Here is a 19,870-nt window from a genome sequence, read left to right on the forward strand (position 1 = left end):
GGGCGGGACGCTCGGGCGGCGAGACTCAGCTTAGCGGAACGTTGTGCTAGCGATGAATCACCTCGGCTGCTTACCGCGTATTGCAGTGATGAATTGGCCGTTACGAGTTTGGAGCGATTGTTTATTTTCTTTGTAGTTTAAATATGTCTTGACAATTATGTGAAAAATTTGCACTGTTCGTTAGCCAGAAAAGTTTACTTTATAAATTAAATAATTAATGTTAAACATTTCTATCATAGGTTTTTAAGTCCCACTGATAAAATAAGTAATATCAGACAAAAAGAAAAAGACCTGAATTTCAACATCTCGAATAATAATAAGCAAGCGGCATACTCATAAGATCAGAAATTTCAAAGAAAACATTTTTATGTAAAAGAGAAACGCTTTGTTGTTCAAGAGATGTATCATAATAAATTAGATCGGGCGGCGAATTGGTATGTTACGTTTATCGCATTTATTCAATAAAAATCTCGTGTCTCAATGTTTGACTATGCTAAATAATTTTGTGTATTATGTATTTCGAATATGATTTGATGAATATGATTTTTTTATGGCTTCAACAACACTTTTTATTTCAACTAAAAATAAAGAGAAGAGAAGGTAGATTATACTAAAAAATATTATTTTGTCGACATACACCGGTGCATCATAACATACAATTACATCGGACATTCACAGACATCTTGCTGTAGCAATACCACTCGTCCCGCGCTGTCCCCGCGTACCTTCCAATATCTTAAATGTTTTACATTTCCGATTGCTATTTAGGAAATGTATAGATTTCCTAGGAAATGTGTATAAAATAATTTATTTCACACATTTCCGTGCAAATTTATATAGACTCGACAATATAGACTCGTTTGTTATAATGTACCTGAAATATATTTCATTAGTTTCTGACTGATAACAGTCTCAGTCTATAATAATGAACATTGTTAACCAGAACAAAGGAATACTAAATAAAAGAAATAGATATGTATAAAAGTGGAAAAGGTATCATATTTATATATAATTTGACAATTCTAAGAAATCATTAACAGGTGTTCGTGCCATAGATATTTTTATGTTTTTCTTATTTCTCTGACTCGTAATAAATGTAGCAAATAATGAGAATTGTTTTAAAAAAGAGTATGCAAAGGATATTATGTAGCCGCTCATAGCAGTAAACGTGACCAGAAAAACTTTGTCATTGTGAGGACATTATCCTTGTAGTTTTATAAAGTTTGTTTGCGGGTAGGAAAGTTGCAAATTATATGGATCTTTGACATCACATAAGTATGTCATATTTTTAAACAGGGCATCGTTAAAAACTTTTACCCTAGTTTCGGTTTGCCGTAGGTAGCTAATTATATCATGTTTTCATATAAAGCGCTAAATATCGATTAGCCTGAAGAACATAATTTTAACGTTTATATAAATATATATTAAGTACGCCATACTCAGATTACTACCACTAGTTTCCTTAAGATTAAAGGTACTTAAACAACTTGCGTGCAAGTAATAATCGTATATAGTAAAAGTTTACGTTTATAGTTTTACGCTAACGGCAGTTTGATTAATTTTCTTGTTCTTGTTGGTCTAAAATATATTACCAAAGTATATATTTCGATCACGAAGCACGAATGTTCGTTTTCGGATGTATATCACGAATTAAGTAGTATATAGGTTATTAGGGAACTCTCCTCCTAGGTGATCTGAGGGCTTAGTTAGGACAGCTGGACGCAGATGGATGGGTAAAGTTAAACAGTGGTCTTATTTCGTCTCGATGGATGGATGGAGCTACTTAAATATCGACTTCTTATGGAAATAGTTTATCCTACGTAGAACGTAGCTGGTATTAAGCATGCAATTTTCTAAAACGTAAACGTTAATATTAATATGTTGTTATAACGCTATGTTTTCTATTATATCTGGTGGTAAATGTTAAAAATCTAGAACAAGTCTAATTGAATAAATAAATGCTTAAGTTTTGAGGTAATCCACTTTTGTAATTATGAACATCGAAAAACAAAACTGTACTTACAATAATCAAATGTTCAAATAATACGGGAACAAGTGTTGATAATTATTAAAAAAACAAAATACCCGACTGCACACTAAAAAAAGAGTAAAAATCCTATATTAATTACTCCCGTGATTGAAATGAATCTAATGATACCGCATACATATTTTTTTAAAGGGAAATTTAGAAAAAATATTATTATGTCTTTATCCCGTGGGACTTTTAGGATAAAATGTATCCTATGACACTCCCGTAATCAAGACAAATCTAACGATACCTCATACATCAAAATCCATCAAGCCGTTTAGGCTACAGGTGGTCACAAAGGAAAAGACATACATACATACTTACATACACTCGAAAAACATTACCCTCCTTCTTTGGCAGTCGGGTAAAAAAGGAAAATGGAGTAAAAACACTTTACAACTTATTATTCTTAATACGCCCTGATTATCACTAAGTTTTCCTCCTTGTTTTGAACGTTTTGAATAACAACGACTACCCGCAACAATATTATAGTACTCTTTGACAACAACACGGAACAGTGAAGACAGAAAATGGCCGCTGATTATAAAAGCCGCGCTCGTATCACTTCGCTTTGTTGAATATCTGTCCTAATTTTTTTTAATATTCAATTGTCCATAATTATGCATATCTTTTTTAAATGTCAGCATACAGCATTAAAAAATTGGTTGTCTGTAAAATCGGTTTACTGACGATAGTTGAACGTGACAACGTCCGATTGTGCTTCTTTGTCGCTCGTTCCGCGCTCTCGCTCGCACTTCAAGCCTATATGGAACGCCTCAGATTAGGCCTCAGATGAGTCAGAGCGAGGTAACGCCGCATGAGTCATGTCTTTTCGCGCGTGCAGCCGGCTTTATCGAATTATAAGACGTTGTCACGTCAAAAAAATAAAATTATTTTGCATATTTTAATACATAATGCCACCTGGTAATTTAAACAATAAACTTAGGATCTTATTTTAATTCAGTCACTTCATACAAGCTTCATATATTATTATATCGAAAATAAATTAATTTACAAATTGCTAAAAATTGCTTTATTATAAGGTTTTATATTTTTTTGTTAATACATTTAACTTATCTGTGGTGACAATGTGCCTCATCTTATCTATATTTTGTACGGACCAATGAGCAGCTCGGAATCCCTGGCGGCAAATGGAAAAAAAAGATAAAATTTGAAATTGGAACGGGTGGAACAAACCTCGCCAAGAGATGTCGTGTGATTGATTAGATTGTGATATTGATTAGAATAAAATAATTTAAAAACTATATTAATTAATATTATTTAGAAAATGTTTAAATGCATGTGTGTGTTATGTGTATTATCATAATGAATCGTAGCGTTGAAGTCCCTAACTACGTTGAATTTTTCATCGAGAATACGAACGTGAAGGTATGTTTTTCTGAGGTTTTAAATGTTATTAGTAAGCGTTTTTTATTTCGAACCAGCCGATTATTGTAACAACAATATTAATACTAACATCTATGAATATTTAAAACGTGTTATATTTTATAATGGATGGATGTGTACCTTTCTGTCTGATTTTTTGTCTGTGGATTTCCCACTTGGGTGAGATAAAATGTTGTCATAATATTATTATCATCAAATAGAGTACCTAACCAATATTTTATTCGAATTTGAAAACAAGCGCTCAATATAATACAATATCCTGTAAATCACAATAATGTATAAATATTAAATATGGAGTCCATTTCTCGATTGGCGGAGTTGTAGCAAGTTTGGTGTAGTTCCGTGTAATCAGGGAATTCGGATTGTTGACCGCAGGGCTCGGCGGTATTGTTCCTCGTGCCACAGATAATAGCTGTGTTTTACCTGAAATAAAACACATATTAAATACTTACCTATATTTGAAGCTTACTTATTGAGAAGGTACCTAGCTTTTTCCGCCTATTTTCCCTCTCTTTCTCGTTGTATATATGCTATCTCTCTCGCACACGGCACACCTCCCACCAGGTGGCGCGGCCGGCGCACGATAATGTGCAGGCGCTAGATCTTCTTCATTGAGTCGAAATACTCAACAGGTGGACGTTAAGTGTAAGCTTCAAATATAGGTAAGTATTTAATATGTGTTTTATTTCAGGTAAAACACAGCTATTAAACACTTGACCGTAATTTGAAGCTTACTTATTGAGACCTGTTTGTTACCCACCTGGTGTACAATATATGGACGCCAATGTGAATTTGAATAGGTACATAAGTAATTACTTATTTCTTTATTTGAAAGAGTAAGGTGTGCAGATAGTATACCAATAAATCACACAAATTTTTAAATTTTTATATTATTTATATTAACAATAAAAAGTTAATCAAATAAGAACCAAAAAGTAAATCATAATGATTAAAAGTATTAGAACTTATGAGATTGGTTTAAGCGTACCTTAGTTAACCTTTTGGGCTTGAAAAGTTAAAGTTACTACAATTTCCACTATCTTTAGCGTAAATCTGCGAAAGAGCAAGTAACGACTTTTAATTACGCATTTAGATGTTACTTACAAAATTAAGCAACAGCTCATCACCGACGAGGCAAGAATACCTCAAACTCAAACCTTTATTTATTCAATTAGACTTCTGTAGAAGCACCATTGAATCCTCATAACATAGATTTACCAGCTGTCTCAACTCACACAGTTCTAACCCAACCTGCTACTAGCGGACAAGTAGAGACCTTGGTCTTTACTTTTAGGGTCAAATAAATTAAAAGGTCATCCCTTGGATAAGGTAATAAAATAAACCAGGTAAGTGGTTTAAATTATAATACAGATAATATGTAACATCCAACCAAAGCGTGCGGTGTCTATTAATGTTTAGAGCCAACGCCACCGATCATAATATAAACATGGCTGGTACTTTCAGTGCAATGCATGAATTATTTATTTAAAACTGATAGGTTTTAAACTCTGTACTGGAAACATATAATGAACTCAAGAAGTTAGAGACTAAAATGATAAGAGCTTATCTGTGTCCCAAACCTGCAATTACTACAGCTAAGTACGTTAAGTTTTAATCAAATTAATTTTAAGGTATAGTTATGGTTTACATCAGAACTTATATACCAAAAGTCTCGGGACTACATAACGTGACTTATTTATAATGAAAGTGTTTGTGCATAACATCTAGGCCATCAACAGCTATATGAACGTCAGATAGGAAATGAGCCAAATTTATCCAGTAAGTAACAAAGGTTTTTAATTATACTTATTCTAATTCAACCAACTTCTACTAGCTACTCCGTATGTCTTTTGGGTAGACGGAGGCAAATAGGATTTTTCTTCCGACTATAACATTTGATATTTGGAAAATGTATACATTTCTGTATACCTTCAGAGTCAGATTCTAGTGGTGCAGCACTAAACACTGTCTATTAGGTGAATGGTGCTGCTGACCGGGCCTTCAGTTCTGCTTTCCAGAATACCTTCGCCCTTCTCGGTGCTACTACTACTGAAATAGCAGTACTCTTACACGTCGTTCAGGCCTCGAACTGACTAGGATTTCTCATATTATCGTTACAACCCTCGCTCGCTCTAACGAGAACAAATTATCGCTAAGGAATTCTGCTGCAGGACAATGGCAACAGATTAATATGCATTATTATGTTCAGGAATATGGTGCGTTCTGAATACTATCGTCGTCTGAAGGTATCTCCTTTCGATTAACTGCATTAAGGGTGCAGATCTGATCCCATTTTTGTTCCGTAGGAATGCTACGACTGCCTAAACGTTAAACTGGACAAAGAAAGTTGCCCTGAATATGGTCGGTTGTTCCAACATCCCTAATATGGCTAGCTTACCTTAGTTACCCCTTGATTGTAACTGCTACCAATGGAGGCACTGCTCGTGGGTTGTCCACAGTTTTTCGAGTGCAAAAATGAAGAACTGAACTCGTGGGGATCTATGTCGAATGAATCTGTTTTAAGATTATGAAAGGACAGTTGGTTGTGGATGCGAAGACAGGACGTTACTTTAGTCATCTGTAACCACCACGAGAGGCAGCCACGGACAGTGATATAGTAAGAACTAAACTAGCAAAGTTTAGTTGGCTTACTAGACTTTGTCATGTTTAAAATGCAGTATATCATCTGTATAGAATTGCATTTATGACCATTGATAAACTTAATTCAACCGCAACCACGAGAAGCAGGCACGGATATCGATATAGCAAGAACTAAACCAGAAAGGTTTAGTTCGCTTATCTGGTATATTTATAATGTTTCAAAAGCCGTATAGTCTGTATTGCATTGCATTTATTGCCCCCCCCCCCCCCTTCAAATCAAAGAAATGTGAAGTCATCTGGCAGAGCTTTCTCGTGAAGGGTAGGGGTTCCAAGTAATATCTAATAATACGAGGCTTTTGTTTGGAAGGATTGACCTTCCGTTATTAATTATCCTCTATCCTAAGTAACTCAATAGTCAGAATTCACAGCACTCGTTGAGTACTTAAACGTTTTACGTTAATAGTTGCATATAAGTTTATTATATGTATAATATAATAATCCTGAAGGGATGACAAGAAACTTGTCTAAGCAAATGATTATCCTAATCCCTCAGCGATTTATTGTTTGAGCCCTGAAGAAAAACTCATGGGTGCCATAATGAGGCTAAATGGGTTGATAAACAAGTCGAATAAATTGCCTACAAGACCGGGCAACTAAAGTAGGCCTATGAGAGGTCAACTATACATAACCAATCGTAATTTGTTACATTCAATCGCTTTGCGATTAAAAAATCTCTTCAGGTGATTTTATGTGAAAATTGGTCGGCTAGTGCCATGGAATTACGATAACAAATATACCATTGACACAAGGCTTGGTGACAATCCTGGAAACCACCGCCACAAATCATCTGCGAGATGATATTTGATCCGACTCGCCTCCCTTTGTTGTGATTCTCTGCATTGTGAGGCTCTGCATTGGTAAATACAATTTGTTCAAGTCGCAATTTCCATAATTGATAAACCAATGGTGGTTTCCTGATTAAATAAGCGTAAGCTAACCTTTTAGGATACAAAGTATTCATTTCATGCGTCCATTATTTAACGTCTCTTACCTATTTTATTGTATTTATTAGGTTATATTACTATACTTATATTGTATAGATGGCCCACTGTGAATTAGATTTCAAAACCTTTTTCTACCTACCTTAGAAGAGTGAAGATCCGTTACTGTCATCTCTAACATTTTCGTGGGTCCTCGTTGACGAAAGCAAATATCTATGATCATTTTAATGATCAATCCTTTGTATATTTGCACCAACCGCAATCAAAGCCCCGCGAGGGCCGATATATATTTGCACCATTTCCCCGTGAGGGACGGTCGTAATCAAAGCCCCGCGAGGGCTGATATATATTTCCACCATTTCTCCTTGAGGGCGGTTGTAATCAAAGCCCCGCGAGGGCTGATATATTTGCACCTATTTCCCTGCGAGCGACAGCTGCGCGAGGGATGTTTGTAATTTGAAATAAGTAGGGCCTTCCCAAAAATACTTAATAGTCACCCTGCGAGGGTGCAGGGTTTAACCTGGCTAACGAACCTAACCTGCGAGGAGTAGCGGTTAAACCTAGCGGCCACATTTATGTAATCTGCTTCGAGCAAGATTTAAGGTGCTAATATAAAATTAGAAGTTAATAATCATTTAAAGTAATAATATAGTAACAAGGTACTTTAACTTATTTTCCAATGCTAGCAACAGCTGTCCAGGATGAAATAAGAATTGATTTGACAATGGTAATTAATTGTTATGTATATATAAAAAGAAGTCTTTAACTATTTAATAAAGTCAAAATTCAAATCATTTACACAAAATTTTAAAATGAACTTCGATTCATATTTAATTTAGTTCATACAATCGATGTCACATTCAGTTGCTTTATATCCGTTAACATTCCTTACGAACGCAGCCATACGTGGCCATACCATCGTAGGACGGTTTTATTGCACAAAATAATCTCCGCTCACCCGCAATTTTTTACTTTTTGTCAAGGTGTACAAGTTTATAATATTATTCTAAAACGTTAGAATATGTGAATAGTAAATCCTTTGAAATGTCTCTAAATTTAATTTCTAATTAAGGTATCTCGATAACTATACGATAACGTCTCTTTCCAAACTAGAAAATTTAAATGTAAAATTTTGGCACTTACTCGTTTTAACCAAAAAGTTGCATCATTTGAAACATAGGAAACGTAATATAAATAAAAGTAATTTTCAAACCAAAATTGCTGTGTGTAATACCTATGTCTATTTTCGCTTATATACGGATCAGATTAATACTCATAAAAGGACACGTATAGACTACGGATACTTTTTAATGTGTGGTACGTTCATGGTACCTACTGAACATGTGCATTGTGCGTATTCCATCATTATTCAGATGAGCGGCTAACTCCCGGACGATTTATAACATATCTCGACATGTTCGGACACGTTGTGATTCGTGCAATTACGCTAACATCAATTTGTTCCTGTTATAGGTAATACCTATATAATTTGTTCTTTGAGCTGACTCATCTCGTTCGATAATTTTTAGTAATAAACTATACTCCGAACCGTTCCTAGTGATAACGACAATGTAATAAAGTCGTAGCAATGGATTGCATGCCTGTTAAGCTTTGAGTTGGCTAATAGGATTAGCCTTGGATTTATCCATACATACTATTAATATTCACTTGTAACCTTGTAATAAAAACACATTAAAAATGAAATAAAATAAAAATATCTATATAAAAGAGAGGGTATTTGATATATTTAGTCAATATCAAATAATCACAAAAGTAATATTAACGATACGAGTAAAGCCGAACGGTAAATCCGTTAAAATCTGCTTTACTCACAGTATTAGAAATTCAAATATTCATTAGTATATATTGCATTACTTATAAAATATTTCAAAAGAAAAGTTACTATTTCACGTAAAATGTAACGGTTGTATCGTTAATTTTAAATATCTAACATGCTATTAAGTATTTAAAGCATATTGAAAAATAAACTATTGCTGAAGGATTCACTAAAAGACCTCAGCATTTTAAATAAAGTCCAACGGATATACCGTCGATTTAAAAGATTTTTGCTCATTTTTAAGTAAAATGTCATTACAATAGATGTAAAAATAACTCACTGTACCGATCCGACGGGATACACTTTTTCACACTTTTAGCACTTGCAATATGCAATACTTAATACCTAATAGCACCAAGGTTGTAGTCTTGTAGACAACCTTCTCGCGGCGGAAGCTAGACGCCAATGAAGAAGATCTAGCGCCTGCACATTATCGTGCGCCGGCCGCGCCACCTGGTGGGAGGTGTGCCGTGTGCGAGAGAGATAGCATATATACAACGAGAAAGAGAGGGAAAATAGGCGGAAAAAGCTAGGTACCTTCTCAATAAGTAAGCTTCAAATTACGGTCAAGTGTTTAATATTATAATACTCGTGCGAACAAACTTTGGGCGGGAAAACGCTGATTTTGTTAACGCCGTTCCTTATTAGGGTCTTTTTTGTATGAACCGTTCGTTGTATGTTTGCATAGGATTAGAAACAACCAATAATAATATGTTAACCATAGTTGAGTAGACGTTGGTATGGTAGGTATAACATTGGTGAACATATTATTGCATATTATTTGCACATTAACTTTTAATTGCATATAAAATCATTATTAGGTATTAAGATATACTATATAGCATATAACCGAATATAATTCAATGTATATTAAGGAGCAATCTTCTTTTTAACAAGAGTAAATAAAGGAATTTATTTACTTTACAAAGTAAACAAAAAATGAGTTCAACATTCACCTTCCAATAAACATAAAAATATATCAAAATGTTGGCTGTCATTAAGAATTTCTTATCTTCAAATTCGAGATAAACTATTGGTTGCAAACACATTTATATGTTTTGTTCTGAATAATTGAGCACTAAAAGCGCTGGTTTGTGACTGAATAGCTGCTCTCGTGCTGAAATTTTTATTAATTCATTGAGTATTCAGTATTCACTTAGAATCCATAAAAAATTGCAAACAAATTATTTTGACTGGAGACATAAATATTAATTTAATTAACAAAGATAATGAAAGTTTTCATGATAAAACTAATCGACTTAGATATTTAAATATGTTGTCAACACATGGTTTACTTCCGGGACACATAATACCCACGAGAGATAAGAACTGTCTCGACCATTCTATGTTGAAAATTGATCCTAAAAATAAAGCTTCTATTGCGGTGATAAAAACAAGTACCTCGGATCATTATACAATTTTGTAAAAACAAATATAAAAGTTCTTTGGATTATGACAATGCATTAAAAAGCCTTCAAAATTCTAACATTAATGATTTATTTTTATGTCTTGAGCTAATATTTTGGCTCAAAAATTAATAAATTTAATACAAAAACATATAATTGACAATCTTTGGTAAAAATTATTCCGAATGTGCAACGTACTATAAAACCGTGGATGACTCAAGGGGTATTACGATGTAGGTATTCGCAATAGAAATTATTTACAAATAAAGCTACGATCTGACCCACAAAATCATGTATTGCAAATCACATACAGACGTTATAGGAATTATTGTACTAGTCTCATTAAAAAGCTAAAGCGTAGATATGAACAAGAACAAATAGCTAATGCTGCCGGAAACCCTAAGATGTTCTGGAGAACCATAAATAATATCACACAAATGGAAGACATTGCATAACAAAAATGTTGAGCTACTATCTATACAGACAACCCCTCGTAAATGTGTTAACCTCGTCAATGATTTCTTTGCCAATGTTGGAAAATCACTTGCAGAGGAGATTCTATCCCGCCCAAGTTATAGTACTAATTCGGCCACATATTTGACTTCGAGTTCCCATGGTTCATCTTTTGTTTTGTTAGAGGCAGATGATGATGAGGTTAAATCTGTGTTAATGAGTCTTAAAACAGATAGCGCACCAGGTTACGATAATATCACTACTAAATTTTTAAAGCAGGCCGGGGAAATAATTGTGCCTATAATGACTCATCTGATAAACCTCTGCTTTACAACAGGAGTCTTTCCGGACGCTCTGAAATTGGCCTTAATAACGCCTGTGCACAAGGGTGGGAATAAAGACGATCCCAATAATTACAGACCTATCTCAGTCCTCCCAGTAATGGCAAAAATTCTAGAGAAATTATTAAATAACCGTTTAACTTCTTACCTACAAAAATTAAATTTACTATCTCACTCGCAATTTGGTTTTAGACATGGTATAAACACTGAAGACGCTGTTACAGCTCTGACTTCTGTAATAGTTAATCAAGTAGATGTAGGAAACAAATGTTTAACTGTATTTCTAGATATAAAAAAAGCATTTGATAGTGTCTCTATCCCCATCCTTGTGCAGAAGCTAGAGCAAATCGGTATACGAGGTACTGCTTTAAACCTATTTCAGAGTTACCTCACTGATCGTAGACAAAGGGTCAAGATAGCAGAGTATTGTAGTGACGAATCTAAGGTATATTATGGTGTTCCGCAGGGGAGTGTATTGGGACCCACCCTCTTTTTGCTATGACAAATGGATGTGTGTTTTCTTATGCGAACGATACAGCTGTTGTATTTTGTGGAAGAGATTGGGAAGAAGTACAAAATAGTGCTGAAATGGGTCTGGCTAAAATCGCACACTGGTTAGAAATGCATCTCTTGACTCTTAATATAGCTAAAAAGTAAAACTAACTATATCTGCTTTGCAAATTATATTAGAAATCAACCTTATATTAATATAAAAATTCATTCTTGCCCTAACCTTAATAAATTAAATTGTTCATGTCACCAAATTAATAAATTATCTAGCACAAAATATCTCGAAGTAATCATAGACGAACGTTTGTCGTGTCATCTCCATCTAGAACTCCTCATGACAAGGACTAGAAAGTTTATATGGTTCTTCAAGGCTTTAAGACATGTTGCAACGACAGATTTGCTGAAAATTGTATATGTGTCACTTGTTCAATCGGTGCTAACATGGTGCTAACATATTGTATTACCGTATGGGGAGGGGCCAACAAAACAAAATTCCTAGATCTAGAGAGGGCACAAAGATCTTTACTTAAGGTTATCCATTTTAAACCTTATAGATTTCCGACTCAAGAATTATATTCGGTGTGTGATGTTCTTACAGTTCGTAAGCTGTACATATTAAATATTGTTCTGAAACAACACAAAAGTTTAAAATATGATCCTAACCTTGATAATAGAAGGAGGAAAACATGTGTGGTTCCCAATGTATATGTTAAAACCGCATATGCTCGAAGACAACAGGCTAAGCAATCTTCTTGCCTATATAACCTAATAAATAAAGCCTTAAATATATATCCTAAAACAGCGAAGGAGTGTAAATTACAACTCATTAAATGGTAAAAATATAAAAATTATGAGGAAATAGAGGAATTATTAAAATTAAATAAAATATTTTTTAAATAAAGCAACATATATAATATATAGTATATACACATTACACACACACACACACACACACACACACACACAGATACACACCCGTTCTGTTCCATATAGTAAGTATATCTGAATAGTTATCTTTATATCACTTTTTACTTTATTGAACAAAATGTTATTCGTGTAACAATAAATGGTAATATTGTACTCTAGGAAGAGCGAGATGTTCTATATATAAGAATTTAAATGCTTAAAAGGATGTCTCAATGACTGGTATAATTGTAAACATATTTGTTACTGAATAAATATTTTTGATTTTGATTTTTGATTTTGATTTTGAATACTATGACTGCAAGGCTATAGCAAAATAAATAAATTTAAATTAAATTAATTTATTTTCTCATCACAAATGCACAATCAACACATACATTGTTAATCTATATATCTTAACACTAATATTTGTGAGAGACTGGTGCCCGCGATAAGTATAAAATACGTCTTGCGTTACAAATAAAAAATTTATACTTAAAAAAATATGTACGTAAGTTTTTATTTTGTATAGATGTATGTTTTTGAATTTTGGTTTTGAGAAATAAAGCATATGGCGGATGTGTTTTTAATTTGTGTCACTGATTGATTGTCTACACTGTAGACTCTACAGAAGCAGTAGGTGATGATATTTTGTTATTATTATCTCCAATTTGGAGCAAAACCAGAATCTATTCGTTTCAACATACGTACCGTACGCTACCGCGAAATTAGTAATCGTGAAAAACCACTTCCAACGCGGTTCTATTTCCTAATGGGGATTATACAAGCAGCTGCTGTGCTGCGCGCTTTTACTCGCGTAGGAACCCGCAGGCAAAAGCAAGAATTTGTGCCAAGTATCACCACAAAATATCATCAAAATCCTTCTAGCTAGTAGTATTTATATGAAATACTTAGTAACAAACATAACAGTCATTACATACATATCCTCACAAACTTTCGCATTTATAATATTAGTAGGATATTGTGACACGTTGTTAATATGAGTAAACATGTCGGCAGCGTGACGAACATCTTCCTGGTGAACCTGTCGGTGGCGGACCTGCTGGTGACGCTGTTCTGCATGCCCGTGCAGATCTCCAAGTCGGTGACGCTGCTCTGGTACTTCGGCGAGGTCATGTGCAAGACGGTCAACTTTCTGCAAGGTGAGGAAGGAATTGTGTATATCAATGAGTGTACTAGTAGTGTATCAATATAGTGTATGGCAGTATCAACACTGGAGAAATTGGAAGTTCTAATTGATATTATGTATGACGTTTTCTTATACATAAATTGTGAGAGGATTTTATAAATGGGCTGACGAGGTAAGAAAATATCCAATTTGATGAAAATCGGTTCAGCAGTTTTTGCGTGAAGGGAAGCAAGCAAACATACAAACTTTTTCATTTATAATATCAGCAGGATTTATCTCTGCATAATAATGCTTTTATTTTTTCGAAATGAAGTAAATTTACATAAGTTGTAAGCTGTGGTTGTAAGATGGTGGTACAGTGGAACATAGAATGGCTTTCTTTTTGAAGTTATCTAAAAAACTACTATTAATATATAAATAAACTAGCTTACCGCCCACGGCTTCGCCCGCTTTCTCTAACACGATTTGAGATTTAAACTATCCTATCTCTCAAGTTGGATCGAACTGCACATGGTGTGCGAATTTTATTATAATCGGTTAAGTATAAACCGTCACAACTTTCCGGTTAAAATATAGGCAATTTGTTTTGAAACAACAAGTTCCACAGCTTTCGATGCGTCTGTAACGAATAAACTAATAGTAGATATCCATTTTGATTATTTATATTAATTCATAATATATATTAATTCATATTATCTTTTATCACATATTACATATCCATTCATATCTTTTATTACATGTAAGTTTATTTATTAAAATATTAGCGTATTCATTCAAGTATTATGGTATCTTATTTGTGTACTCGAATTACATATATTTATTTATTTATCACTTTGTCCTTATTTATTATTATTATCCAGTAAACCAGCTGACAATCTGGATGTCGTAAGGGGTCACTGAAAATCAGTGCTGAGGTATTATGCCTGTATCCTGAGTGGCTTCCTTTTTTAGCGCATGCAACCACACGTATATTTATGTTTTCTATTACATATTATTTATAATTTAAAATGCTATTTTATATGTGTGTTGTGTGTGTTGGAATAAATGGTTTTTCTTTCTTTCTTCTTTCTTTCTTAAGTGGTTTAGGAGTCCATTGAGGACAAACATTGTGACACGAGATTTATATATTAAGATAGATAGGATTCGAAATTTCACACATAAATTGGCCCATTAAAGGGGAATTATGCGAGCACGTGAGGTTTCCTTGACAATAGAATATTCTAGTATTGTTCACATTAATATATGTATGTATGGATGCTTGAATTTATATTTTTTTTGTTTTTATGGCATTCAAATGCTTTATAAATATAAATTTATAAAGAATAGAAAAAATTTATATTTAATTATTAACGAATTTTTTCTATTCTTTATAAATTTATATGTATGGATGCTTGTCACAATATAGCTTGGTAACAGAATTGTTATTGACAAATGCTACAATACTGCATGTATTAAATAAGTAACTGTCAAAACCATGACTACCACCTTGACTACCACAAACAAAGAGCAAACAATCCTACGACTAATCAAATTTTCAAAATAATAAACGTTAGTAATTTGCTTACAGATTATAGGAATTTAGATGTATTCAGAAGTAATTTCGAAAAATTATGACCTAACTTATGAGTTAGAATTTAAAATTAATTAAATAGACCCAAAATTTGTTCATTAAATTACTTCATAAAAGTTTCGAAATATAAATGATTTTTCCCAAATGTTTTAATTAACCATCTCGCCAATATTTAATTCCGACCACTGGATCATAAAAACTCCAATCAAATATTTGACTTCCAAGTAATTTGAAATGAAACAGACACCAATGACCTTTGGAAAATATTTCTGGCCGGAGAAGTAAACGAGTTAGCGCCAAAACAGGAGTTGTAAAGAATTGTAAAACTGTCGCGCTCACAGTCGCAGCGAATTAAATATATATTTTACCATTGTTTCCCATTTTTTGACCTTTTGCTTGCGAGTTGCGAAGTAATGAAATTATTGTTACTTTGCCTCTTGTTATTCTCGGAGAGATTTATTTCTAGCGAATGTGATATTTGGCGCAATGATATAAAGACCAGTGAAAGATAAAATAGCCGTGCTATTTGGTGAAACATTTATAATGTATTTATAGTGATCTTAACGCGATGAGAGGCGATAAATTGATACAATCTCATGTTCGTAAAGCAATTAATGTCGGTTTTAACGGTTTTTATAGTTATCATCGATATTCATGTCGACGTTATACGAGGTCAAAGCGAACTATTTCGTGCCATCCAATTTGTAAAGACTTTAGAATTCCGTAAAAATCCGCCGAATAAATTGGGTGAGCGGGTAACAGATCAAAGACTAAGTTTTCTTGTGGAAAAAGGCGGCACTTAAAGTAATCCTTGTATAAATATAAAGTATTTATATTTACACTTTTCCTCCTACATTCAATACGGGAAATTATTACAATATTTTGGCCGCCTAAAGTGGGGTCGGAATGCGAAGAAAAGTAATAGAAATACGCAATAAATATATTAGAAAAATTTCATTTTTGAAAACATTTTCACACTTACGGATCATGCACACTACCTATTCAGCCGTTTTGATTAGTTATTATTATTTCTGTCATGATATTGCTGATACTTTGTGATTGATTGTTTTTCAAGGTGTGCTTATGTGCGGGCAACTAAAATTGCTCAATTCCAGTCAAGATTCGTCCACTAAGCGCAACTTGAGGCAAAAGTATCATTAGGTGCGCTTACATGAGGGCAATAATTGCTCGGCAACACGAATTGAGCGATATTGAGAAATTTCAGTAAATTATAGCGATATTGCTTCTCCCCGCAGAAGTAAGACCGCAAGCCACAAAGCAAACAAGTGCAAGAAAGATAGATAAAAAAATTGCCTGGAATTTCTAAGCACAATGGATATTCGGCAATTCGAATCTGCGACATTGAGCAATATGAATATCTGGAGCAATTATAAGCAATATCGCTGAAATAGTTGTTGTAATATATTGAAATTTCTCCATATCGCTCCACTTATTTCACTAGATCGGTCAAATCATGTTGCCGAGCAATTAATTATTCGCTCCTTTAAAGAGTTTTCCGTGAAATTCCCCGATCTATTAAAATACGAAATACAATGGCAATTTTTTCTTATTCAAACTCAAACATTCTCAAACATTTATTTATTCAATTAGACTACTTTAAGTAGCACTTTCGAATCGTCATTACATAAGTATTTTTAACATTTACCACCGATTCGATATTAAAAACATAATATGATGGAATATTTTTAAATTTCCACAAATAGTGAGTCAAAAATGATCATCATCATCATGCTTAGTTTTTTGATCAGGAAAATTAAGGAAATCGCGGAGGAAACAAAATAAACGATGTAATGACCCAGATTCATTATAAAGGTTTTGATAACGACCAAAATGTGGCTAATTTCCAAATCACGAGGCAAATTGCTTTTTGATTGCAATATTGAACAAAAAAACCTCATGAATATTGAATTATAAATCTTTTATAATTTTTATTATACCTTCAACTTAACTGTGTAACTGTAATTTAAAGGTACGACTTAATTAAGAAATTACACCGTGAATGTAACGTAATGTATGTTAAATAATAAACGTGGTTCAGGCGTGGCGGTGTCGTCGAGCGTGTTCACGATAACGGCGATGTCGGTGGACCGGTACCTGGCCATCACGCAATCGCTGCGCGCGCCGTGGCTGCCGTCGCGGCGCGGCGCCGTGGCGCTGCTGGCGGCGCTGTGGCTCGTGGCGCTGGCCGTGTTCGCGCCGCTGCTGGCCGTCGCCGCCGTGCAGCGCGAGCGCGTGCCCGTGCTGCTCGCCACGCCCAACGGCTCGGTGAGTGCGTGCTATACCCGCGCTGTAGGTGGCGCTGCTGGCGGCGCTGTGGCTCGTGGCGCTGGCCGTGTTCGCGCCGCTGCTGGCCGTCGCCGCCGTGCAGCGCGAGCGCGTGCCCGTGCTGCTCGCCACGCCCAACGGCTCGGTGAGTGCGTGCTATACCCGCGCTGTAGGTGGCGCTGCTGGCGGCGCTGTGGCTCGTGGCGCTGGCCGTGTTCGCGCCGCTGCTGGCCGTCGCCGCCGTGCAGCGCGAGCGCGTGCCCGTGCTGCTCGCCACGCCCAACGGCTCGGTGAGTGCGTGCTATACCCGCGCTGTAGGTGGCGCTGCTGGCGGCGCTGTGGCTCGTGGCGCTGGCCGTGTTCGCGCCGCTGCTGGCCGTCGCCGCCGTGCAGTGCGAGCGCGTGCCCGTGCTGCTCGCCACGCCCAACGGCTCGGTGAGTGCGTGCTATAAGCTGCTCTACCCATTGAGATATAGGTACATAATATATCGCCGCTTTCCTCGGCCGAGTCACGTCCACACGTTATGTTCTATCTTACGAGATTATAAAGTAAAATACAGTACTCCAAAGGTAATAATGCGCATAGAAATCTTCGTCACTGTTCGGCAACTGTCATATTCTCGGAGCGTCCGAAGATGATATCTATATAGAGCGGTTAAATGCATTTTCTTCATGCATAATTAAATCAAAATATATGTTTTGTGCTAAAATAGATTAATATGTATTTGTAGGTAAGTAACGATTTTGTTTCGATAATTCCTTGTAAGTAAATAGCGAGTATAACCCCACGATTGCGAATATATTATCTTTGTTGGATTGATTTACTTGGAAAATTTTATAGTACCCCTAAAGTGTCTTACTGAAGCTGGTGTAATGATGGAAGAAAAGAAGGTTAAAATAACACAAAATTTATATTGTATAAAGTATGGTTTTCAAACACAGGTTTATGTAAATCTTATCATTAAAATCTCAGTTCAAATGTATTTACAGTACTGATCATTCTTAAATATTATGACAATTACAAAAAAAAAAACAATCAAAAACAGGGATTATCTTTATTTCTGACATTTTAGATACATCGGAACTCTTCTTCATTTTCACTTTCCCTACTACCATCACCTGTGTAAATCATTTCATCGATTAATTCAATTCACCTTTAAAAACAAAACCAAGAAGGGTACGTAATAGCAGCTCTATATAATTCCACACAGAGAGAACACGTGCAGTCACCACCAATATTTTAAAGACATCTGACGGATTTTTGAGTTTTTTGACTGACAGGCTATCGTCACCTACCGCCCGATTTGTTTTTGATTGTGTATGACCGTGAATTGGCTATTTCTTTTGAACAAGGTGTAAAATGCAAGTTCGTTGTTTAGGGCTCTTACGATTCAATGATTCGAGTGTCTTCGGAAATACGACAATTAGCGAAGATTTGCATGCGCATTATTAATTTTGGATTACTGTATATGTAATAAATAAAATATAATTAATAATATATCTTAAAAAACATTATGTAAAAAAAGATTATGTAGATTGTAAGTATATTCACTAAGTACGCCTATACCTACTGGTATGGGCATACAACTAGATTATTAAAAACTAAATAGTAAATAGTATTAATTATTACTTTTAATCAGTTTGGATGACAAAATCTGAAGCTGGATAAACCATCATACATATAATAAGAACATGAATTTAATCTTTATATTGTTTTCTAAATAAACTAAAGACCCAGACGAGAGCTTGTATCAAGTTAACCTTCGATTTAAAAGTCGCCATTGTTCGGGCAGCTAAGTGAATAGCAACTGTCTCGCTTTTATTGTCACTAATTTACTATTGGACTCTGTTTGAAAGAGAATTTGTCTAGCTCTTAGTGTTTGTTGATTCTATTATAGGTCACAAAGTATATGATTCTTTTCAAATTAAATTAAATAAAAAATAAAGCACAAATCGGCGCCAAAACAGATATCACAGTGAGGAGTCAAATATTTGTAAACATAAATCAAAGCAATTTATAGAATTTGTAGTCAAATTTCAAACTTAATTAATAGATCCGTTATTTTAAATATTTAATTAAATTGTACAGAGGACCTTCAGATAAGTGGACGCTTTGGATTTATAAACTTAGCTTGATAAATTGCTTTTACTTATTTTTAAACTTGTTAATACAAATTTCTACGGATACAAATGAGATAAGTTCTCGAATCAGTGAATAGTATTTACTTAGAGAACAATTTCAAAGGTTATTATTACGCTTAAAGTACAGATTAAGTTTTTCAGGAAGTTAAAAGTAATTTAGCGTAGTTTGAATAAGAAAGATCTTTCGTTCCAAAGCTTTTGCTTTGCTTTTGTTTGAGAGAGATCAATTTGACG

At 34.6% G+C, this 19,870-nt stretch overlaps 1 protein-coding gene across 1 annotated transcript in view; it reads left to right on the forward strand.

Annotated features, from left to right (window-relative positions):
- LOC123692591 (QRFP-like peptide receptor) overlaps positions 1–19,870 on the forward strand; it is an 81,598-nt gene that overhangs the window by 41,236 nt on the left and 20,492 nt on the right. Inside the window, exons 2-3 of the mRNA XM_045637355.1 lie at positions 13,509–13,651; positions 17,268–17,494. Coding sequence (XP_045493311.1) covers positions 13,509–13,651; positions 17,268–17,494 — 370 coding nt within the window. The remainder of the gene's footprint in view (positions 1–13,508; positions 13,652–17,267; positions 17,495–19,870) is intronic.

The sequence above is a fragment of the Colias croceus genome, chromosome 6 (assembly GCF_905220415.1).
Source record: "Colias croceus chromosome 6, ilColCroc2.1".
Classification (NCBI taxonomy): Eukaryota; Metazoa; Arthropoda; class Insecta; order Lepidoptera; family Pieridae; genus Colias; species Colias croceus.